The sequence below is a fragment of the Eschrichtius robustus genome, chromosome 17 (genome assembly GCF_028021215.1).
Source record: "Eschrichtius robustus isolate mEscRob2 chromosome 17, mEscRob2.pri, whole genome shotgun sequence".
Classification (NCBI taxonomy): domain Eukaryota; kingdom Metazoa; phylum Chordata; class Mammalia; order Artiodactyla; family Eschrichtiidae; genus Eschrichtius; species Eschrichtius robustus.
The window spans coordinates 49,689,459-49,715,000 of NC_090840.1; the positions used below are offsets into that span (position 1 = coordinate 49,689,459).

Genomic DNA, 25,542 nt, shown 5'->3' on the forward strand with positions numbered 1-25,542 from the left:
AGAATTCAATTCATTTTCACCACCTTCACTGTTTTGCCCTGGTCCAGGCCATCATCTCTCAGCTAGATTACTAAGTAGGTAGCCTCCTGACTCATCTCCTTTTTACACCCTCTCCTCCCTACCTCATATTCTCAACACACCAGCCAGAGTGATCCTTTTAAAACCTAAGCTAATTGATTCTACTGTCCCCTCAGAAGCTTTCTTCACTGTCTCCTGTTTCTTTCAGAGAAAAGCCAAAGTCTTTACAATGATGGCTTCCCAGGCTTTCTATGCTCTGGCCCCTATGTTACTGTCTGATCTCCTCTCTTACTCCACTCCAGTCATACTGACCTCCTTGCTGTTCCTTGAGCATACCTAGTGGGATTGCTGCCACCAAGGCATTGGCGGGGGTTCTCTCCCAGCAGTTCCTCAAGTCCTTACTCAAATGTCTCCTTTTTAATGAAGCCTACCATGACCACGCTATTTAAAATTGCAGTCCTGTCTCAGAACTCCTGGTCTCCTTTACCCTGCTCTTATTTTTCTCATACCACACTTAATTAACTAACATACTATATAATTTACTTACTTGTTACATTTATTAATTCTCCCCCTTCTCAGAATATAGGCTCCACAAGGACAGATTTGGGGACTGATTTGGGTTTTGATTTAGTTTTTGTTCCCTGATATAGCCCCCAGTGCTTAAAATTACTGGGCACACAGTAGGAGCTCAATACAGATTTGTTAAATGAATAAATGATGGCTGTATTTAATGCCTCTGAGCAAAGAATTTACGGTTATTGAGGAGGTAGTACTATGGTGGTTCCAGTAGCAGTTGACCTATATAAAGCCCTACATGATAAGACCACTGATCGAGGTAACAGAAGTGAGAGAGGTCTGTAGGGTTGAGCAGTTAGTCCAGTTACAAAGCTCCTCTAGTAAAGAGTAGTGTTCTTTGTCTTTAAAGGGAAAGGAGAATGTATAATGGAATTGCCTGTGGCTTCCTAAATATTACTTATATAGCACTTGACATGGTATGGCTTTTCCAGATCTTTAAGGTAACCAGATATTCTGTATTCACTCATTCAAACAAGTGTTTTTCAATACACCTATTATGTGCCAGGCGCTATGTAACTAGTTTCAAGTTGAAACTTGGAGCAACTACAAGGAGTATGCGTTAGTATATCCATATTTAATGTAGAAAAATGAACATTTCACTGGTTTGTTAGGTTGGCTTGCCAGCATTGCTTGTGTGCATTCCCTCAGCTTTTTGAAAATCCAGATACTCTGCACATGAGGAGATAATGCTACTTACCTGTCATCAGTAGGACATGCACTTGGACTTGGAATTGTTCTTTTATAATAATAATGTGAATAGTGGCTCACATTTGCGAGAGTATTAGCCAGAACTAGGAGTATAGGCTGTGTCTATGAAACAAAATCTTTTTCTGTATGAATCTAACTTAACTGACCCAATACTAAATGAACTAACTTGCCTAGACAATCTATTATGTGGTCTCATGAGATACAGAATGAAAAAGGTCAGTGATGGGTATGTCTGTCAGTTGGTGGCCAGTGGAAGTTTGATCCTAACAGTGTTTTTCTAATGTTCTGGCCAGCCTGGTTCTTTTGGGTTAAAGTACCATTTCCCTTTTCATGTAGTAAGCACTTTTCCCCTATAAAATAGGCCATTCCTTGGAACGGAAACAGCACTGGGTCTTAGTAACTTGGGTAGTTTTTTAGCACTGGATTGTTTAGTTTGTGAAAATATTTGATTTAGACTGAGCTTGTGGCCTGATGATGTTTAGAAGAGTGCCAAAGTGTAACTCATAGGAGATGCCAGTAAAAACCATTGCTGGAAGAGGTGAATAATGGTTGCGTCATTTTCCTGGTAGGTGTAACCAGGCTGAAAATCCATCACTGCCATTTTTTAATGTGTTCCTAAGAATAAAGTCAACTGGTATTCTGGGAACTACGTTAAGTATCAACATATCTGCCAGTGCTTTGAGTCACTGTCCCACTGTCTTTACATTGTTAAGGAAGCTTTGTTTCATCATTGTGTTTTATTGCCAAAAACAGCAGTAATATTTTTCTTTGACTTTTAATGAGCATTTTTGTTGCAGTGAAAAACCTGAACATACCACATTTTTCATAGTGATTTAACTTTGATATCAAGCAAATTCTTACTAACAAACAAGTTCTTGTAAAATGTTTTAAAACTTCAATTCCTAAAATATCCTCTCTTAAATAAAGTCTAAAGACCAGTATAACTGGGGGATGGGGTGGGGGAGTCACATTTGGTTAAAATAAAATGAGGTCTTGTGAGTAACATGCAATAGTCAGGCCAACACAGCAGATCTGATTTCTAGATTAATAAAGTACAAACGGAAGATTTTAGGATTCAAACAAAGTACATTAAAAAGTGTTTAATTCTCCTTGGTTAGTTCAGGATGCTTCTAGAAATAGTGAATGTACAATTCCCTGATGCCTGTTGTAAATGAACTAGACCTCAATAACTGATAAAATGTCTTTGTATGTATGCCTTTGGCTGTGTTAGAGAGCCTATTAGGAGACCCGAGATGCTCAAGTAGATAGAATCACAAACCATCTCCTGCTCCTTGGAGAGTATGGGTACAGGACAGAGTGGGAATGGACAGGCAGAATGGAAAGTGAATTATTGGCATCTGACAGATTTGGGTATACTGATTATGGTATGGGAGGCAGGTAGCAAGATGGAGTAGTGTGATCCCTGTTTTTTCTTAAGCCCTTAGACCTGGATCCTGTCTTTCAAGGAAGGGATATAACTTTCCCTTCAAAAGGGTGTCATTGTACTAGGGCATGCCATCTTCATTAAGGAAGAGTGTGTGCACAGGCATAGCTGGCTAATGGAGTGCACAGCCTGGCTCCGTGGGAAAGTCAGGCTGCTTTATCCACAGCAGTTCTTGGGGACATTTCTCTATGACCTTAACCACAGTTTATACTTGTATATAAAAGAATAAAAAGAACAGAGTAAGAGAGAGAGAGAGACAAGTGAAGACTAACTCTTTTACTTTTTTTTCTTAGTTGGCAAACATTCTCAAAAGCCTTTTTTTTTTTTTATTCCAACTGATCGGACTGCAAGTGTCTCTTTGATCAGATATTTGTATTGTCCTTATTTTAATTTTCTACTTTATTTTATGCCTGAGTCCAGGACCACAAGGAACACTCACACAGGAAGGGGCTGGGAGGAGGAAGCTAGATAGAACCTAGAGGAAATCCACAGTTTCAGACCAGGGTTCTTGGTAGAGTGACCATAAAACTTACCATCTGATCAGGAAAATTTTGAGAATAACACTGGACACTATTAATAAAGAAGATAATAGGTGTGAAATAGGACTGGCTTTGGCCATCCTTGATGTGTGGTAATTTGAATGAAAGAATGCGTAGGAAGCTGCTGTTGCTTCAGCCCCAAACTCTTCCCTTTCTAAAGGTTTCTGTAAAATAACAAGGGGAGATTGAAAAACAATGAGAGAAAATCAACAGAACCAAAACTTCTTTGAAAACAGCAAAATTGACAAACCCTTAGCTAGTCTGACCAAGAAAAAGACAACTCAGATTTCTAAAATATGAAATAAAACGGGGGAAATTAATACTGAGCTTATAGAAATAAAAAGAAGAAAATGCTATCATCACCATATACAAAAATTAATACAAAATGGGTCAAGTCCTGGACATAAGAGCTAAAACTAAGAAACTCTTAGAAGAAGACATGGGAGTAAATTTTTATGATCTTAGATTAGACAATGATTTCTTAGATATGACACAAAAAGCGCAAGCAACCTAATTAATTAATGAGATTTTATCACAATTAAGAGAGTGAAAAGATAACCTTGGGACTTCCCTGGTGGTCCAGTGGTTAAGACTTCGCCTTCCAATGCGGGTTTGATCCCTGGTCAGAGAGCTAAGATCCCACATGCCTCGCAGCCAAAAAACCAAAACATAAAACAGAAGCAATATTGTAACAAATTCAATAAAGATGTAAAAAAAAAAAAAAGGCAAGAAAAAACCCACAGAATAGGTGCAAATATTTTCAAATCATCTCTCTGGTAAGGGACTTGTAAAGAATCCTTACGTGTCAATAATAAAAAGGCAGCCAATTTAAAAATGGGCAAAGGATCTGAGTAGACATTTCTCCAAAGAAGATATACAACTGGCCACTGAGTACATGATAAAACTATCAATATCATCAGCCATCAATGCACATCAGTACCACCATGAGATACCACTTTGCACCCACTAGGATGGCTATGATGATAAAGACAGATAATAACAAGTATTGTTGAAGATGTGGAGAAATTGGAAGTTTCATACACTTGGTGGGAATATAAAATGTTGAAGCTGTTTTGGAAGGCAGTCTGGCAGTTCCTCAAAAGATTAAACACAGAGTTTATATAACCCAACAGTTCCACTCCTAGTCATATAACTGAGAGAAATGAAAACATATGTCAACACAGAAACTTGTACCTGAATATTTATATCAGCTTTATTCATAATACCTAAAAAGTAGAAGCAACCCAAGTGTCCATCAACTAATGAATGAATAAGTAAAATGTACTATATCCATACCATGGAATATTACTTAGCCATATAAAGGAAAGCAGCATTGACACATACTGCAACAGGGATGAACCTTGTAAACATGGTGCAAAGTGAAAGAAACCAGTCACAAAAGACCACACACATATTGCATGATTCCATTTACATGAAATGTTTAGAATAGGAAAATCTGTAGAGACAAAATAGATTAGCGGTTGCCAAGGACTGGTGGGGAGGGAGGAAAGTGAGATTGTGAAGGAAAGTGACTACTAATGGGTATGGGTTTCTTTTGGGAGTGACAAAAATGTTCTAATACTGATGGTGGTGTTGTTTTCACATCTCTGCACATATACCAAAAAACATTGATTTGTATACTTTACACAGATGAATTATGTGGTATGTGAACTATTATCTCAATAAAGCATATATTTAAAAATTACGTCAAGTGGTGGTTGACCTGTAGCAGATTTGAACTTTGTGGCCCTCAAATCACAGGCATACACATTCATGACACAACCATCCTGGGCAGCTTTGCTTTTATCTGTTTTACATATTGTGCGTCCGTCCTCCCCCACCTGCCCCCCCCCCACTACCCTATTACTCCATAAGATTTTCTTTGAAGAAAGAGTACTGTGGCTAAAAGCAGTTTGAAAATCTCTGGAGACAGTGAGCTCCAGAACCAATTCCAACTCTAATAAGCCATTATTCTGATGCATTGAACTGAAAATTTGAATTTGGCCTAGATTACCCCATTCTAGCTCCATGTCAACAAAAGGAAAGTTGTGAACAAAGACAGTTTTTCCCAACGTAGCTACACACAGGTGTGCCTTAGTGGAAACTGTGGAACTCAGCCAGGTCTTCAATTCCCTAGTGTAGTGCTGTATTGCCAAGCTCTGCTTCCTGTTCTTGAATACAATGATTTGCTAAAATAGAGACACCTGGTCCCAGCACCTTGCAAAATGGACTTTTTCTTTCAACATTTCAAAATATATTTATATATTGATGAAGCCTTTCTCTGAGAAGCCATCTGTCTGAAATCTGCAGCAATAAAAAACTTCCGTAGACCTTATTTATTCATAATGGTGTCTGTTGCTTCACTGCTCTATTCCTTTCTCCTCCTCCTTCCTTATTTTTTCATTCATTCATTTATTTACAAAGTGTATATTTATGAAGCATCTACTGTGTGCCCAGCGTTAGGTATTTAGCACTGAACAAAATTAACTCATCCCTATTATTATGGATCTCGCCATCTACTAGGGAGCCATATATTAACAACAAAAAGTTTTAAACAACAAAAAGTTTTTAAAATTTCAAATTGTAAGGGCTATGAAAGAAAGAAATAAGGTTCTGAGATAGAGATTCTGGAGGTTGTGATTTTAAAAGGAATTCTGGAACCACATTCCAGTGTTCAAATCCCAACTTCACCATTTACTAGCTATGTGATTTTGAGCAAGTTAGTTAAGTTTTCTGGGCCTCAGTTTATCTTAAAATGGAAATAATAATAGTACCTACTTCATAGAGTTCTGAGGATTAAATGAGTGGGTATAGAAAAGTGCCTAACATATACTAAGTGCACATAGAAACGTGCCTGACACATTCTAAGCATCCAGAAAGTGTTATCTGTGTGTTGGTGGTGTTGCTTTAGAAAATATCAGGTCGGGGGCTTCCCTGGTGGCGCAGTGGTTGAGAATCTGCCTGCCAATGCAGGGGACACGGGTTCGAGCCCTGGTCTGGGAGGATCCCACATGCTGCGGAGCAACTAGGCCCGTGAGCCACAATTACTGAGCCTGTGCGTCTGGAGAGGCCGCGATAATGAGAGGCCCCGCGCACCGCGATGAAGAGTGGCCCCCACTTGCCACAACTAGAGAAAGCCCTCGCACAGAAACGAAGACCCAACACAGCCATAAATAAATAAAATAGTGTTTAAATAAATAAAAATAAAAATAAAATATGACTAAAAAAAAAAAAAAAGAAAATATCAGGTCATCAACCAGTTAGGTTATCATCATTGCTATATTAATCACCTTCATCACTGTCATCCACATATACTTATCTCACCACATATACATGCTCTGTGCACAGGATTTACAAAAATGGATGTGGTGTGTTTCTGGACTCAAGAATCCTGCAATCTAATAAAGAGAGCGTAAGGATTACGAGAAAATAGCAATAGAAAACAGCATATGCTAAGTACCAGATACGTGATAAAGATAGTATGTCCTACAGGATTGAAGGAGAGAGAGTAGTCATTCTGGGCTCATAACGGAAAAGGCCTCATAGAAGTAATGGACCCTTAAGAAAGAGGGCATTCCAGGCTGGCATGAATGAAGATGTGGAGGCAGGGGGTGGGTGAATGTGAAGTTCCAGAATGGAGAATTTGAATAGAAGAGTAATGACGGTGGGTTAGAGAGGAGGTCTCAGAATATTGGTTAAATTATTCAGTATGCAGTGGTCTGCCATGACCAGATTCTGAGCTGGAGTGATAAATAAGATTTCTGTCACTGGTCTCCTGAGGCCCACTACTTCATACATTATACTTTCTTTCGCATCCCCATCATCATCATCTGGTCAATTGCTTTCTAACTGGTGGTACTACCTGCAATCTCTCTGCTCTCCAATCTCCTACTCCCACTGCACATTTTGATGACATTAATTTTTCTCAAGCATCCTTTTGTCACTTATTTGCTTAGAAAGTTCTTCATTTTGCATTATCTACAGCAGTTTCTCAGTTGTTTGTGTGCATAAAATTACTGGGATTTTATTAAAAGTGCAGGTCACCTCTCACCTTCAGGTAGGATACCTCTGGCGTGGGGCCTGAGAATCTCTGTTAAAACCCTAGGTGATTCTGACTCAGGTGATCAAGTGGCTCTGCTTTGAGGAAGACTGGCATAAAACTAAGAGTCCAGGTTTGTTAACCTGCCACCTAGAATCTTGCTTTATCCAACCTAATTTTTCACTATTCTCATTAATACATCTTCAGGTTGAGCAAAATGGGACATTTCCTTTTCTGTGCACTTATCCGTGCCCTGTTTTGTCTTTTGTCCCTTTTTCGTTTATGTGGTTCCCTCAGCCTCAGTGTCCTTACTGCCATTTCAACAAGTCTTGCTTCTTTCAGTCTTGGTTCAGATGTGTCCTAACAGCATCTTTATTAAGTATCTGTAACCTAGAAGGCAGGGTCCAAGTTTAACTGATTTTTATATCTACTCCCCCACGCAGGGACCTAAATGAGCACCTTGCAAATGATTCAGTTCATTTGTTCCTCCCTTAATTTATTCAGTAAAAATATTTTTTAAACTTTTTATTGGAGTATAGTTGATTTACAGTGTTGTGTTAGTTTCAGGTGTACAGCAAAGTGAATCAGTTATACATACAGCCACTGTTTTTTTTTTTTTTTAGATTCTTTTCCCATATAGGCCATTCAGAGTATTGAGTACAGTTCCCTATGCAGGTTCTTATTAGTTTTCTATTTTACATATAGTAGTGTGTATATGTCAGTCCCAATCTCCCAATTTATCCCTCTCCCCTCTTATCCCCTGGTTACTGTAAGTTTGTTTTCTACATCCGTGACTCTACTTCTGTTTTGTAAATAAGTTCATTTATACCCTTTTTTTTTTTTAGATTCCACATATAAGCAATATCAGATGATATTTGTCTTTCTGTGTCTGACTTCACTCAGTATGACAGTCTCTAGGTCTATCCATGTTGCTGCAAATGGCATTATTCTTTTTTATGGCTGAGTAATATTCCGTTATATATATATGTATGACATCTTTATCTATTCCTCTGTTGATGGACATTTATTGAGTGCTTACCATGTATCAAGCACTGGTGATAAAGTAGTAAAATAAACACATAAAATGTCTCTGTTTTCATGGACCTTATATTCTAGTGGGACAAATGTTCTTAAGTATATATTGAAAGTGTTTTGTTATCTGTCAGGGCTATGTGGAATACTTTAGGAAAGGGAGAGACCAGTGCAAGAAATGAATTAAGGAACTCTAGTAATTAGCCAGTGTAGAATGGGAAGGGTCAGTGAAAATAGAAAATACAAAGGGCACAGCAAGGATAATTAATGAAATGAAGGAATGACCAGCAGTCTTTGGTGGGGCCAGGAAGGAGTACTCAATATTTGAGCCTCTTGAGAAGGAACAAATAAATAAAAAGTTAAGGTATAGAGGTGATATTTTTGGGGAAAAGGTGTTTTTAAATGTTATGGTGATCTTTCAGGTGTGTGATATTAATAATCGGATATCTGAGTAGAAATGCTCAGTAGCAACTACAAATATAGGGGTCTTGTAAGAGCCCAGTCCTCTCTCCTTTTCCCCTTCTGCAACTCAGCTCACAATATTCGTTCAATCCCAGCTGTTCCAGGGCCAAAATCCTCCCAAGAAATATTCTATGTCTCATTCATTTGATTTTCTGAGGATGTGATATGAGTCCATGCGTTGGCCCCATTTCCCTCTTCTCCAAGTATTTGTCTAGAATGAGGCCTAAGCCCAACTCCAAAAAACCATCTCTAATGATAGCCCTTCCTTGAATGGCTCTTAGCTGATTGGGGATTTGGCTTGCTGGAGGAACTAGGAAGACATTGTAATTGAACCAGAGAGTCTTTTAAAATGGGGTATGGTGGTGTGTCATCATCTCCCTATGTGACAATCACTGTGGTCATTTATGATTCTTGGGAAAACAGGCTAAGGTTGGAAAGGCAGATTGTGAAATCATTGTCAAATCATAACACAGAGACTGATTGGGAAGCTGCCTGCATAGCCTGGAAAATCATCTTTCTGAATTCTTGTAGTTGATCTGGCCAAAAAACTCAAATCATTTTGGACTCCTGCCTTTCTCTCATAATACCCAACATCCAGTTTGTCAGCAAATACGGGTTGTGAGTGTGTGTGTGTGTGTGTATCATATAAAATTTTATTACCTGACTTCCCCACTAGAATGTAAACTCCATGAAGGTAAGGACTTTGTTTCGGCTATATCCCCAGCCAGTGCCTAGAGCATAGGAGTTGTTCAATAAGAATTTGTTAAGTGAATGAATAATGTGAAATAAAATTGTCATTCCACATCTTGATCAGTAATTTTGACATTGGCTCGTGTTTAAGAAACTCAAGAAATATTTTATCCCAATAAAATTATTATAGCTAAAGTCTAAACATTAACCATACTTGACTGAATAATGTTACCTTAAAAATACTGTTGACCCTTGAACAATGCAGGGGTTAATCTGTGTATAACTTACAGTCGGCCCTCTGTATTCGAGGTTCCTTTGCATCTGTGGGTTCAACAAACTACAGACCACATAGTACTGTAGTATTTACTATTGAAAAATATTCGCATATAGGAGGACCCACACAGTTTAAATTTGTTCAAGTGTTAACTATAATATTTTTTTTAAAAAAATAGAAACTTTATTCCTTAACTGGTTTAGAGAGATGTAAGTTCTTCCCAGACTTGGTTACTACTTTAATGTTTGTAGAGATGATGCTTGATATTTGGGAGGGAGTAATGTACATTTTCCTTCTAACTTTTAAACTTTTATTCAAGTAGTCCCACATGACTGGGAATATCCTTAAGGTATAGGTTGGATTACCTTCATTAATGTACAGAAAGTTTCTTTCTTAGAACTGCAAGAATTACTTGGGATATATCAACATATGAAAATTTACAAATGTTGTGGGGCTAGCTGACCAGAGCTAAAGTTAGGAATACTTAACCTGATTTAGAGAATACTTCAAATTTCTAAGGATTGAAGGGAGAGGTTAATATGATCAAAGCAGTTTGTGTGGAAGGCCATTTTGACCTAGTGATGATTTTTATGGAGTAGCAGAGAAGAACAAAGTTGTTCTAATAGAAAAGAAGAAATGGCTGCAGGGCATAAGCAAATGTTTCTCTCTAACATCTTGACTATTTTGCATTTCAAGTCTGTTGCATCATTAAGGTATTGATAACATATGACACACAGAGAATCAATATATAGCTTTAGTTCAATTTGGATTTAATCTGCCATCATGAGGTTAAAGGGGAGCCAATAAAAGTTTGTAAATGACCCTGTATTCTATAATGTCTTGATGTACTTCAATAAAATCAGATACAGTGTAGAGAATACTGATATTCAGGTTCACTTTGAAGAAAATCTACAGTTAACTGAACCAGGTTTGTTTAGATTTAGTAAATAGAATATATAATAATGAAAATCATCTTAATATTTTTGTTAACTATATTCTGTTTGACAGTGAAAATCAGCTACTGGTTAAAGTTAATTATGGATATACTTAAACCATTTTCATTATTTTTCAACTTGTACTGAATATTAGGGGAAATTTTTTAACGTATGCTTTTGCTTCATTTCCATAAACTCTGCATAGTTTCTTTAAAAGAGCATATGTGATTTGAGGGATAAAATAATCAAGGATTCATACAGTTTTTTATCGATAGAAATTTCTCCAAGTTCAACTCTAGTTTTCTTATCAGAAAAATCAGGTTCATAATTGCAAGGCAAAGGCCAACTGGAATAGTTAATAAGCATATTCTACTTCTGCAGTGCTGCAGAAACTAAATGCAAACTTTTCTGTGACTCTTACAGAGAATGTATAGGCTGGGTAAACTTTCATCTGCTTCAGGGTCAGGGCTGATTCAATCTTACTGCAAGTTTATGAGAGTGGCTGATGTGATACAGTTGTTTCTAGTAAAATCAGGCTAGCTCTAAGGAGCCAATCTAAGTCAGTCTGTAAGTAAAATTCTATGAGAAACAGACTCCAACTCAGACACAATTGTAAACCCTGATATAATGAGGACTTGCAGCTGATTTAATCCTATTGAAAATCTTTAAGCAGCCATGGGACAAAATGGTTTCCACATTGACATCAGTGGAATGAACCTTGGATTTCATCAGTATGAAGAGCTGTTACCTTGTACACATAGTAGCCACTTTTTAAGAATTAACATCATGGCCATTTCAAAGCAGGTTGTTGTTTCTAAGATGTACAGGCAACTACTTTGATTAAGATCCGGGTTCCCAGAATGTGTCAATATTTATTTTTTAAAAACTGAATTCATTATAAAAAGCAAACAAGTCAAACTTAAACTACGGAGTTAGTATAAATCAGTTAGATCTAGTCTCCTTGAACACAAATGGCCAACCTATTCCAATTTTATATGTGAGAGACATAGAGAAAGAGAGAGAGAGAGAATCAGAACTGTTTCTGAGTTAAGACTTTGTATGTGAAGTCTTGCCTGGAACTAATTTTTTTTTTTTCATGAATTTAAAAGCCCCTGAAAATAAGCTTATGCTGTGAAATCATATATGTTTGACAGGACAGACAGGTACAAAAGTCTTCAGGGTCAGCTCTGCTGATAAAATCTCAATAAGTAGGATTTGAATTTGTATGGATAGGTTGGTGTGTATACTTTTTTTTTTTTTTTGGTTGTTTGGTTTATCATATTGAAACAGACACTGATAAAGATCTAGGTATTATAGTCAGTTTAGCACTAGAATTGGTCCCTTTTCATAATTTACAACTTAAGTTAAGACAATAGACCGAATACAACTACAGTAAAACACAACCTTGCTTGAACTATCTCCGTGCTTTTTTTATTGCAGTTAGCACTGGTCTTGAAATGTGAATATTTCAACTGATACTTAACAGGCAGTAGTGGCCTCATACTGTAACTTCAAAGAGCCGGAAAAGTAACTTCATGAAAGGGAAAACTTGAAACTATAGTACTCTTTACCATTCTATCTGTTAAGCAGTGATGGGTATCATTAGTTCTGCTCTTTTGCATAATTACTGCAGTATTGTGAAAACTTTCTGCCATCCAACTGGGAACAATTATATCATGTGGGCTCTTGTATAACATTTGACTCAGAGAAATAAAATATAAAAAGCCCTTGTTTTCTAGCACTCTGTAGTACCCAAGTACATACAGTACTTGTTCAAGTTTGTTTTTTAAGTAAAAAAATAACATGGATTGGTAACACTGAAGGAGGCATTTCATATCAAAGTCAATTTATTCTTTATAATGTTTTTTTTAATTTAATGTGCTTAGATAAATTTTATCTGGCACATCACTGAGTTGCAGTGGTAGTTTGCCTATAAAATGATAAAAGTTCATGAAGTGTAATGCTGACATCACTGAAAATTTGAGACTTAAAAATACACTTTTATTGTTCACTTGACTAAATTAAGCAAGGTGAAATGAAGTATCTCTGATTGGTACAACAATTTGCTATTTATCTAAAGCTTCCAGTGTAGACTATCTCTGTGTTAAAGGCATACAACAACCTTTCCCAGGAGCACCACCCTACCCTATCCCCAAAACCAAACTTTTTCAAGATATAGCTGGAAGGGTATATTTGAAAATATTTAGGCAATGAGGCACATAACTTTTTAAAGTTTTTAAAAATTCTCCTTTGTAATTCCAGTATGTGAAACCATTAAAACACTGTAACCAACTTTTTTTTTTTTTATATTTGATTTTGTAAGATAGCGCGTTTACTTTTTTGAATATACGACTACATTTTAGCAAGGGCAGCAAAATTAGAATAAATGTCACAGTGATATACAGATGTGATTGTCACTTTGATTTTGTGGTTTCACACTTGACTTTATCATAATTTGTAAGATGTGAAAAGTGAGCTCATGACTGGCAAAAGATATTTTGATCAAGGTTAAAGTATAACTGCTGCTGTTATATAACCATGATTTTGATGAGAAGGTGGGAAAATATGTAGATATGTTTATGTCTGGTGTATAAAGATTCCTTAAAAATACAAATTAAAAGAAATAATGTGAATTAAAATATTGGAATAGGTGCTGAATTGCCATTTTTGTCAGCCGTCAAAGCAAAAATTATATGTTTTAGTCTTTGTTAATTCTCGAGGTTGGTTTGCACATACTTTTCTTTAAATTTTTTAATATCCATTTACTTGCAGCATATTTATTAATATGGCTAACTTTTGAATGTGCTTGTAAAAATGTTGATATGGCCAAACAAGAAGTTTCAATCAATCAAGCTTATCTTTCTCCACTCCAGAGTTCTACTGCAGAACATCTAATTAATGTCATTTGAAATTATTTTAATGCATTCTTTGGTATTGTCACATAACGTGTGATTGTAGCCACTACTCCTGAGGTACTATGGCTCTTACCAGACTCCAAGGTGAGCTAGTACACTTACCTATCTCAGTGCATTAAAAGGAGGCATTAGCTTCCCTAGCTACTGGTCCAGCTTTCAGCACCCTTTCCGTGGTGGCTATCTGTACCACATATAGCTGTGAAAGGATGGGGAAATGCGCTGAAATGATCTAAGAAGTAAACTATCAACTTGACATGTTTTCCTAGCTATTGAAAACCTTCTCGTATTGAAACCCATTGATAGTGAAACTGTAGAATTCCTGTGATTTAAGTACCATCTGGTTGTGCTCAAGGCTTTAAAGCTGTTATCTCTGCATAAAATTTCAGAGTCCTGTATTTTTTTCTTCACCAAACTATCCATTTTTAAGCCACAAATATTTTTCCAGCTTTTTCAGATTTTATCTGAAAGTATATTTTAACAGTATTTAAATAGTTCTTAAACAATAACAATTTATCTTGATAGATGGCATGCTGTGTTTTTTCATTTTATTTTAATTAGCCATTGTGGAACAAAATTCCCTTTTGTTTTAGTCTTTTGAATATTGTTTAATTATAGTTATCATGCCAGATATCTTAAAGGTTATTTTACCAATACAGTTTCATTTAACATAACCCATATGGAATCAATAGCCCAGTTTCCTAAAGTGAATGCTTGGAAAATCTTACATTCATATGTTAAGAGTACACATCCTTTCCTCATTAGTTGGAAAGTACAGGGATTTTGGCACAGGTTCTGTGTGGAAGCATTGTGCAGCTTTTATATGGATTTTGTTTTTAGCCTTTGATGACACTGTTTAGAATAGGAAGTATCTAATAAGTAAAGCATTTTGTCTCAAGTGCTGCCAGTGTGTTTAATATATGCCTGGAGGTCTGAAACATTATCTTCTTCGCTGCAGTAATATGCATTTAATTCTCTGAAAGCAGAAGGTCGAACTTTTAAAAGGGACGCAAAGTACATTTTCAAACAGAATAATTCAAAACATATGGAAGAGGGGACCAGAGTAATGTACAGTTGGTTTTTATGGTTTAATCATGATCATGTTAATGCACACCAGTAGCTAATTAAAGAAAACTTTTATTGTTCATTTTAAATGAGTTAGGTAAAGAGTGGGAGAGCTGATGTAATAGCACTGCCCAGAGATACATGTTTCTGCTGCATTCACTAACAGCAAGCAGATATTGCTATTTTTGACAACTTAAATTATTAGTCCCCTTGGACAATAATAAAGGAAAAGTTATTTTCAGAGTTATTACACTGTGAACTTTTCTTTTTCCACAAAGGAATAGTAAATTGATGCCCAAGTTTAGGGCTTAGCACACATAATTAGTTATAAAACCTTCTTGATAGGCCAGATACTCTTCAATATAATAGATAAATCTGCAGTGGACTGGTGACAAGCCAATGGATTTTTAAATATGTCTCAAAATCACCAGATTATTTATTTCAGTTCTACAAATAGTGCGGAAACTTAGAAAACTGGAGGAAGTCTTGACTTTTAACCGATTTTTAAGAATTTAGTCGTCTAATACTGGGAAAGTTGTACTTCCCCCCCCCCCCCCATAAGAGTTAGAGTCTTTCATCTCTGGGTCATTGGTTCAAATTCCATTCTGCTCAGTAGTGAGTAGAATTAGTTACCATCTGACTTCTGTTCAGTAACCCATGTGCCCCGAGCTGATAGCTGCCATCCTGCCCCTGCTGGTTATTTATATCGCAAGATTGTGCTCCTTGACATTCACTAGAGTCTAATGTGACAGTCTCAACAGGTAATAGTGCTGGACACGGCATTTCTTTATCTTTACCTACAGGTGGTTTGTTTTGTCGTATTAACACTGATGGGGAACACTTTAAAGAAAGAGAGGCTAGATTTTTAAATACAAATCTGTAAATCAGAAAAAGACAATGTAATGCTCTGTGCATACGTCTCATATAGTTAATTGTAGTTGCCTTTCCTGATTGAGAGAGTAAAGATAGTTGAGTTCCTGATTTGAGTTTCTTGTGCAACTCAACCTAAAGGATTTTTTTAGTTATGCTGTACACAGATATTTGGTTTGTAATGCTTCAAAATGTGGGCAGTAAATCCTAGATTACTTATGTACCTGATTTTATTATCTTTTCACATATTATTTGAGAATTCCTAGCTGGTAGTGGATTTGGAGGTATATTTGAAATTTTTATAATAGATAACTAAAACTTTTCCAATTAAATTGTCCTTTTGATAATTGCCTTATTTTTATTTTACTGAATTTTAAAATTAAATACGTTCATTTGTTTGGCCAGCACACAGTTATTGAGCTTTACTATGTGACAGGCAATGTGGTGTGTGCTACGAGTACTGATGGCATTCTCTCCTACCCATAGTCTGACCTTGGGATTAATCTCTTTAAGCCTCAGTTTCCTCAGCTGTAAAATGGGGATAACAGTACCCCCTTTAAAGGGTTGTAACACTTAGTAAAGAAAATGTATGTAATGTGCTAACAATGTTTAGCAAATAATAAACATACTCAGTGTTATCTTATTTTTTTATCTTCAATTGCTCACAATCTTTGAGACAGACCAGTATTTGAAAAGTGCTATAATAACATTAGTTTGTTATAAAAGCATAGAAGCTGAAAAGACTAGCACCACGTGGAAAGGTTGAGAAAGTCTTCACGAAGAAGATGACTTCTTTTTTTAACTTACCCTTTATTGAGTGCCTACTACGTGTGGTCAGTACATTAACACATTTAATGATGCAACAATTTTGTGGGTTGAGTATCAACGTCCCCAGTGTGAGGATGAGCATCTAGCAGAGACAGAGGATTTCTTCAAGTGTGATCAGCGCAAAACGTGGAGGATGCAGATAAGGAAAGAGCTCATGAATATGTCTAGACAGACCTTAAAGAGTACAGTATACACATATATCTACATATTAACAATTATGTACTTCTAGTCTGCAGAGCAATTTTTTCATTTAATATTGTATCAGAAACTAACATCTCATCAAACATTTATGGATCCTCTCTTCAGTGTGCTAGGCACTGCACTATTCCTTGGTGATAGAAGCAAAATGATATGGCCCCATCCCTCCAGCAGTCCTTCACCTGGTAAAAGAGACAGACACACAACAGCTGCCCATTATCAGGCATTTACTATATGCCAGGCAGTGTGCTGACCTCTTTAGGTACGTTAGCTCATTGAATCCTCGTACTAACCCCTTGAGGTCGGATTTATTACCGACATTTTACAGATGAGATTATGTAGCCTTAGAGTGGATTGTAATTTGTCCAATAACGTACAATTAGCAGGTGTCACACTTGACCCTACTTCTCTCTGACTCCAAAGTCTTTAGATTGTTTTAATACTATCTGATACTGCCGCCACAGGACATTTTAGTAGAAAATAATAAATCCTAAAATAGAAGTATGAGTTAACTATTAGGATCACCAAGCAGGAAGAGTTGAAAGCAAAACTCTCAGACAGGTGTCATTGTTCTGAGTCTTCATGGATAGCTAAATGTTTGCCAGCTACAGCGAGCTCAGAAGGGGGCTCCAGGAAGGGAAACAGCATGGTATACCTAGAATGGTTTAAAAGAACGTGGTGTCTTCAGAGAACGGGGATTAGCTGTTTTTGTTTCAAATACCTGAGGCTGGGTTTTTCTAACAACAATGTGCCTTCCTCAACAACTTTAAAATAAATTAACAAAAAATATTATTTGAAAAATTTTAATGACTATAACATCATTGTCTTGAATTATTTAACTGTCCTTTAACATTTTCACAAGCAACTTATAATAATTTGTAGCAGGTGGAAAAATGATACTATATTTACCAAATTAAGGAATAGGCTAAAAAATGAGAAGCAATACCCAGTACTTTGGGAATATTTTCCCACTGATGATCGTAATATAGTTTAGTGCACCCTTTTTGGAAAGGTGCTGGCAATATTTGACAACCTTAAACTTTTTCATACCATTTACCTAGTAATTCCACTTCTAAGATCCTCTTAAGAAAATCTTATTAGATGTTTGTCATAGATGTTTGTTGGCAAAAGTTGAATACCTGAAACTCCAATTATATGGGAATAGTTGAACAAATTATTCCTAACGCTAAATGAAATATTATGCAGCTTTTTAAAATGGCATTTATGAAGAGTATATTAGCATGTAAAAAAATTGGGTTGCAGGGACTTCCCTTGTGGCCCAGTGTTTAAGAATCCACCTGCCAATCCAGGGGACACAGGTTTGATCCCTGGTCCAGGAAGATCCCACATGCTGCGGAGCAGCTAAGCCCGTGTGCCACAACTACTGAGCCTGCGCTCTAGAGCCCGTGAGCCACAACTGCTGAGCCCACGCGCCACAACTACTGAAGCCCGCGTGCTTGGAGCCCGTGCTCTGCCACAAGAGAAGCCACCGCAATGAGAAATCCATGCACCACAACAAAGAGTAGCCCTGCTCGCCCCAACTAGAGAAAGCCCGTATGTAGCAACGAAGACCCAATGCAGAGAAGAAAAAAAAAAAAGGGTTACAAATTTGTCTCTACAGTATTATTATAACCATAAAGGGGTGGGGGTGGGGGGAACCTATGCACGGGTAGGAAAAAAGACGAAAGGAAATACACTGAAAGATTGCCATTGGCTATGTTTGGTAATAAAATGGGGGTCGGGAGGATTTTGTTTTTCTCTCAGATGTTCCATGATTTCTTTAATGAATCTGAATGACTTCAGTGAAAAAGCAAGTGAAATATCTAGGTCTCAAATAGCGTATCACAAACTAATGGTTGGGAGACTAAAAAAAGGGAACCAAAGAATCAAACTGGAGGTCTTGCTGTTGTGCTGCCAAAGTAGTCATAACTGCTGCTACCACCAAGTTGTTCTTTGTTCTCTATGTAGGCAATTGGTGGAAAATTTTGAGAAATCATGGATACATTCAGTGCACAGAGGGAAAATCCACCTTCAGTGGTTTTAATTACTTACATTTTGCTTGATCGCTTACACTTACCCTTGTTTCAAGTCCTGTTGTAGTAAAGGAAAATAAGCATCATTTTGAATGGCACACATTTAGTTTTCTTTGTCCTTCATAATTTAGGACTACTGACTTTTCCCTCTTTTACTATCCAAAATCCTATAAATCAGTTTTATAACGACAGGGTAAACAATATAAACTACTCCTGCCTAAAATATAATTTCAACCAATAGTAATCATGATTTGGAAACAGTTTATTATACTACTTGGAAGATCACGGTAAAGAATACTAACTAATGTAACTCTTTAAAAGGCAAAGAAAGTAAAGTCTGACACCAAAAGGTACATTTAATTTAATTTTTTTTTTTTCTTTTGGCTTGTGGGGATCTTAGTTCTCCGACCAGGGATTGAATCCACGCCCTCTGCAGTGAAAGCGCAGAGCCCTAACCACTGGACCGCCAGGGAATTCCTCTGAAAAATATATTTTAATGATAGAAATGCACATTTGATGTTTATCCTAAGTATTGTCTTGGCATTTTAATATGAATCTTTTTTTTTTTTAAATGTTGAGTTTCTTTAGGAGTTTTTTTGTTTAAATTCTTCTACTTTTTTTTTTTAAATTTATTTATTTATTATTTATGGGTGTATTGGGTCTTCGTTTCTGTGCGAGGGCTTTCTCTAGTTGCGGCAAGTGGGGGCCACTCTTCATCGCGGTGCGCGGGCCTCTCATTATCGCGGCCTCTCTGGTTGCGGAGCACAGGCTCCAGACGCGCAGGCTCAGTAATTGTGGCTCACGGGCCTAGTTGCTCCGCGGCATATGGGATCTTCCCAGACCGGGGTTCGAACCCGTGTCCCCTGCATTGGCAGGCAGATTCTCAACCACTGCGCCACCAGGGAAGCCCTGAATCATTTTTTGAAAGAGCGCCTAGTTTGTTTTTATGCTTACTCTCAGTTATACTAGACCCATTTTTAACATGTTTCTATAACATTTATGTAGTAACACTTGGACTGTAACTAGTTTAAAATATTTTATTATTTTTCCTTACAGATCTCTAAGCAAGAACAGAAAAAAATGGATACATATGATGGAACCATGGCTGATACCTCATCTCGGTACAGTGGTGCTCAGGATAGTGGAATTGGCAGTGACAGTGTTAAAATCAGAATCGTACAAATAGAGCAGCACAGTGGTACCAGTCAGCATCGCATTGCCCGTCCCTCACGCCAGTCATCAATTGTAAAAAATCTAAATTTTATTCCTTTTGACATATTTATTACTGCAAGTAGAATCTCGCTAATGACCTATTCTTGTATGGCCTTGCCCAAATCAAAATCGCAAGAACAAAAGGATAATGAAAAAACAGGCAAGAGTTCATTAAATCTCCCAGAAGTTGATTCAGATGTCTCTAAGCCCAGCCAGGCATGTATTTCCATGGTTACAGCAGAAGATCTCTTAAGCAGCAACATATCTTTTCCTTCAGGGAAAAAAATAGGGGTCATCTCTCTGGAAAGTCTGCATGCATCCACAAGGTCATCTGCTAGACAAGCGCTTGGCATAACTATCGTTCGGCAACCTGGACGAAGAGGAACTGGTGACCTGCAGCTAGAACCTTTTTTGTACTTTATTGTGTCCCAGCCTTCTTTGCTTCTGAGTTGTCACCACAGAAAGCAGCGAGTGGAAATATCCATTTTCGATGCTGTGCTTAAAGGGGTGGCCTCTGATTACAAATGTACAGGTAAGAGCCTTCAGATTTACTGGGGTGCTAATCACTACTACTACTTACTAAGTTTTAGTCCCAAACTTTGAATATTGATCAAGCAGAAAACAGCTGGCAGACCAGACAAGACTTCTTTTCTCTACAGAATATGTAAATATGTAAAGTTCACGTCCCACAGCTGAATCATGTTTAAGTAAATGTTTGAAATGTAACAGGGTTTTTAGCCTTGGTGTTCTTACTGTGCCTCTGAATTTTTTTTCAGGAACTGAATGAAACAGGGGCTCTTTCTGGGCTATTGAAATGCTTAACAATTTCCAGTGATTAGGAAGCAAAGTGTTTTTTTCATATTAATAGCCCATAGGTATGCTTTCCATGTCAATGCAGCTGTTCAGGTAAAAAAAGAAAAACCTTAGAAAATGAAGTTTATTGTTTCGGTATTCTTTTGCCCTAATCATCTTGCTGTAACAGCATAATATTAAGTGTATTTGAGAAGGTTTATTAGTAAAATAAGATGACCTAAAGATTTTATACACCTGGGCTTCCCTGGTGGCGCAGTGGTTAAGAATCCGCCTGCCAATGCAGGGGACACGGGTTCAAGCCCTGGTCCGGGAAGATCCCACATGCCGCGGAGCAACTAAGCCTGTGCGCCACAACTACTGAGCCTGTGCTCTAGAGCCCGTGAGCCACAACTACTGAAGCCCACGCGCCTAGGGCCTGTGGTCTCTGGCAAGAGAAGCCGCCGCAATGAAAGCCCGCGCACAGCAACAAAGACCCAACGCAGCCATAAATAAATAAATAAAATTTTTAAAAATGCTACTTCCTTTTAAAAAAAGAAGATTTTATACATCTACAACAAGCACATTTACTAGTGGTGTTGGCCAGCTGGCTCTTCTTGCCCCATCCAAACCTTCCTTATAACCAGAGCGTGTCATATATTATAATAATTATATTGAACTTCTGAAGCTTGTTGCCTTTTGAGACTAGGAAAGTGATCAGGGGTTCAGATTTAAGATGTATGGGCTGTTAAGTAACAAGAGCTAATGAAAACAGGGCCAAAGAAGATACAGAGACCTTTTCCCTGAGTTAATGTAGAATTAGAGATTTGGCGGGAAAGACTACCAGAGAGGATAGCTGGACCGTCTTAAGATCCAGTATTGGAAGAGGGCCCTAGCAAGCTTGGGTATAATTCAGGCATTTTATTGTTCTCAGGTGGTTCCCGTGTAGCAGATGGACGCCAGCAGTGAGGTATCTGGAGAATTTGTCCAATCTGGAAGTCAGGCTGGTTCATTCTTGGCATTAAGGAGAATCATTTTACACAGCAGGCTCCTGGAGAGTAGAGAGCAGGTGTGAGGGTCAGGATTCAGCCCAAGGAAGTAGGTTCAAAGGAGCCCTTGGCTCTTGCTGAGGTATAGTTCAAGTCCTCTACTTTAGAAAGTGGTAACTGGCCAGTTGCTAAGGAGGAATATTGTAGGGTTACCTCCTAGGCTGCCTGCTGGCCCTCTCTCCATTGATGTGCTGGTGCTGGCTCATACTGGCTCAGAAGAGCTGATTGTTAAATTTTTAGGAACTTTGAAAGACAGTTGTTAAACTACTGGTAGTTTAAATCGCCATAGTGAGAGTATTTACACCACAGATATTGGCAAATGCTGTCAATCAGCTGTCCTACTCTGAGAGCCAGATGTTAAACATTTACCAGCCACCACTGCCTCCCTTCTTCAAACATGTTCTCATTTACTGAGTGCCTATAATATAATGGGTACTTCAGGTCACTGGAGATGGGAGAAGTGCTGAAGTAGTTGATGTTATATGATTCAAGGACTCATGCCTGTAGACCTGATACCTGTTTGGGTGTCCGCTTAGCATTGGCAAAAGGTAGGTGTAGGATTGGGAGAATAAGAGTTAATTCCAAGCCCCTCCTTAAGTGCTTTCAGCTGCAGTTGCTTTATGGGTGGGTGGCTTTAGCAGCTTCTACTAAAAGATACTAAGTTCAGCAAAGTTATCAGGGCTCATAGCAAAGGTGTACATTTGAATTATAACTGGTTCCTAGGTTGAAATAATAAAGTATTTTTTGTTTAAGAAAACATCCTTGTACGTAGACCAATGTGGAACCCAATTTCAGTAGATGAAGCTTAGGATGAAGGTTATGGGCCAGATTGAGTATAGGGGACTTACCTGTGGGAGGAAAAATTCTTACATACCTCCTAAGGAGCATCCTTTGCATAATATTCTTGTGGATGCCTTTCCTTACACAAAAAGCATCTTCTTGGACATTTACACTATGCTAATAGAGTCATCAATATAAGTTAGCATGTTTCTTAAAAATGAATTTAGTGATTTGGAGAAATTTGTCAGAAAACAAGTAGTTAAAATAACAATGGCTACAAAAAAAAAGTACAACTAGCAATTATTGAGTATTCAGTCTGTGCCAGGCATTGTACTAACTGCTTTAAATGCATTATCTCACTTAATCCTCATAACAACTCTGTGGGAAATATGTTCCCATCTTACATAAAAAGAAACTAAAGTTTGGAGAAGTAACTTGTCCAAGATTACAGACTTAGCAATAAACAGAGCTAAAATACAAAACCAAGATTTTTTGGACTTCTGAGTCTCTCAACCTGTATGGATCCATGAAGTGGGGAGAAAGATGTGAATCGCAGTTGTCAGTCAACCTCCATTGTCCCTCTCCAGACCATGCAAACGGTTCCCTTTCTTTGTTTTAACTGGTGAGTTTGTATATATGTGTCCATGATGTGACTACACAGTACAGCCTCTCTTGGTAAATGACAAAACTGAGTTGAAATTCTAACTCTGTCACTTAGGAGACGTGTACCTATCTATGTCATAGGGAGATTATGAAATCGAAAAGAGATAATTAATGAAAGTACTTAGCATTGAGTCTAGCAAGTAGTAGGCCCTCATAAATGTTTGCTGCTACTGCTTTAGTTATTAATATCAATATATAGTAGAAAGATTACTAAATTAGGAAGCAGAAAACCTGGGATTTAATTGTTCCTATTAATTAGCAGAGTGATCTTAGCCCGGCAGTTCACTTCTTTGGGTTTCTGTTTCCTTATGTGTAAAATGTGATGATTATAAAAGATACCAACAAGGCTCATTCCAGGTCTAAAGTTTTATCATTCTGTAATTTGGAATTCGTCTCCCCATACTTACCTTTCTAAAAATATCTAAACTAGCTTTGGCCTCAGGAAGTTGACATCTGTAAGCCACTACCCTATCAGATTACAATTTATTTTGACTTGTTTTAAAGATGCAAGTTTTCTTTTGATATTCTAGTGGAACACTAATTAGTTTATTCAATACTTAAATACATAAATTTTATTAAATATTCATGAAGTTATTTTTCGAAAACTGATTTGAGGAATTTCTATTTTAAATTGGTCCACTTGAATGAACTATCCAAGTTCCATTACCAATTTAGTCGTCCAGAAACGCTTCATGTAGCGCTTTTAATCCTGAAGAAAGCAGTGTTCCATGTCCAGGATTCTTTTGAAGCTTTGAAATAGTAACCATGTGGGTAAGAAAAAAGAGGAAAATATGAATAACCGTAACACTAACATTCATGGGGAAGAGAAGGAGTAAGGTGGAAGTGGCCAGTTGCATTTCTGGATTCTGAAGTGAAGGACCATTGGCAATGTCTTAATTGGAGGGACAAAAAGGGGTATCACCAGGCAGCTAACTTTCTAAGAAAGGTCAAGGAAAGGTTAAAGGCATCACAAGTTAAAAATGAAAGAAGAAACATGTTATGTCTTTCTGTAGTGTTCATACTTTCTCTCTTGATTCTAAAATTAATCCTTTTTTGTAAGGTAACTCAAGTGGCAGCCAACCAGTAGCAGTTTTAGCATATATGTGCAGTTCAGTGATCGCCCAATTTCAGCATTTCAGATGCGCCAGAGGTTGTTATGGAGATAATGGATTTTCTTTTTTAAGAGGACAGAAACATTTGATTGTAAAAAAACTTTTAGCACAACAGCTTGTAATTGTTTACTGTTTTATGTGAAAGTCATAAACTATTATTATATGTGCTAATGTTACTTTGTATGGAAATCATATGGAACAAAAAGTAAACAAAGAATTTTGTGTCACTCCTTCAAAACACTTATCATGTTCAGAAGATAATTTTCCAAAAAATCATAATTCTTATATAAATACAAAATGAACATGTCAAAGATTTTACTTAACTCATTAATTAATGAGGGAACCAATAAGAATGTTACAAAAGAATTCATACACAGGAGCCCTCTAAGGCCCTGGTCATCTCAGAGGTTTTGATTCTCTAATTCATTAGGATCATAAAAATGGTAAGAGCCATTTGATCACTGACTTTATTCATTGTTTAAGCATGGCTCGGGGTAATTCTAAAAAGATGGAAGTACTTTTAACATTAAATTATGAAGATGTGATTTTTATTTGACATATTCAAGAGATTGCAGTGAAGACCCTGAAAGCAAATACTAAAAATCCTTTGAGCATTGTTGGAATACAGTGTTATAGCTCAAGGTAACTATTTTAAATTAATCAGCATGGTTTTTAAGATCACACCCTCCTCTTTTAGACAATCAACTTGACATTATTTTAGTATGAACTTCTGACCCCTATTGTGCCTTCATTTCTACACTCAGGCAATCTTTGGGAGTAGTCATTCATTTTTTCTATTTGAACACTGGCTATTTATCAGACATATTCAAGATGCTGAGGAACCAGTAATAAGACCCAGTTTCAGCCTTCAGGCATCTCTCATCATTTAGTTACTATACTTATTATAGCTAATGATGAAAGTTTAACAGGATATGGATCTTCATGACATGGAGAGCTTGTGAAACGCTTGAAGTTAAGTAAGAGTTAAGTAAGAACTGTAACTTCTACTTCCGGAGAAACAATTTAGAAAAGCTTAGTATCGTTTGTATGGGATGATTCAAGGAAAACTGCTAGGATTTTGAGGAATGAAATAGGACTACTCTTCATTTTATTTTTTATTTTTTATTTTTTTAGTAGTAGTAGATTTTTCCCTAGCTGCAATTCAGAATAATTTTTAGTATTCTGTTTAATTTATCTATTTGCTTTTTGGCTGTGTGTCTTTGTAATGTATTTTAGTGGTTGCTCTGAGGTTTCCAATATATATGCTTAATCTTTCACAGTCAGTCTAGTTAGTGGTAATATTTTAACACTCCA

At 37.1% G+C, this 25,542-nt stretch overlaps 1 protein-coding gene across 6 annotated transcripts in view; it reads left to right on the top strand.

The window, feature by feature from the left end:
• VPS13B (vacuolar protein sorting 13 homolog B) overlaps positions 1 to 25,542 on the top strand; it is a 765,002-nt gene that overhangs the window by 510,697 nt on the left and 228,763 nt on the right. For all 6 annotated transcript variants that reach the window (XM_068526229.1, XM_068526230.1, XM_068526225.1 and 3 more), the window contains exon 34: positions 19,680 to 20,367. In XM_068526229.1, the coding sequence (XP_068382330.1) occupies positions 19,680 to 20,367 (688 nt within the window). The remainder of the gene's footprint in view (positions 1 to 19,679; positions 20,368 to 25,542) is intronic.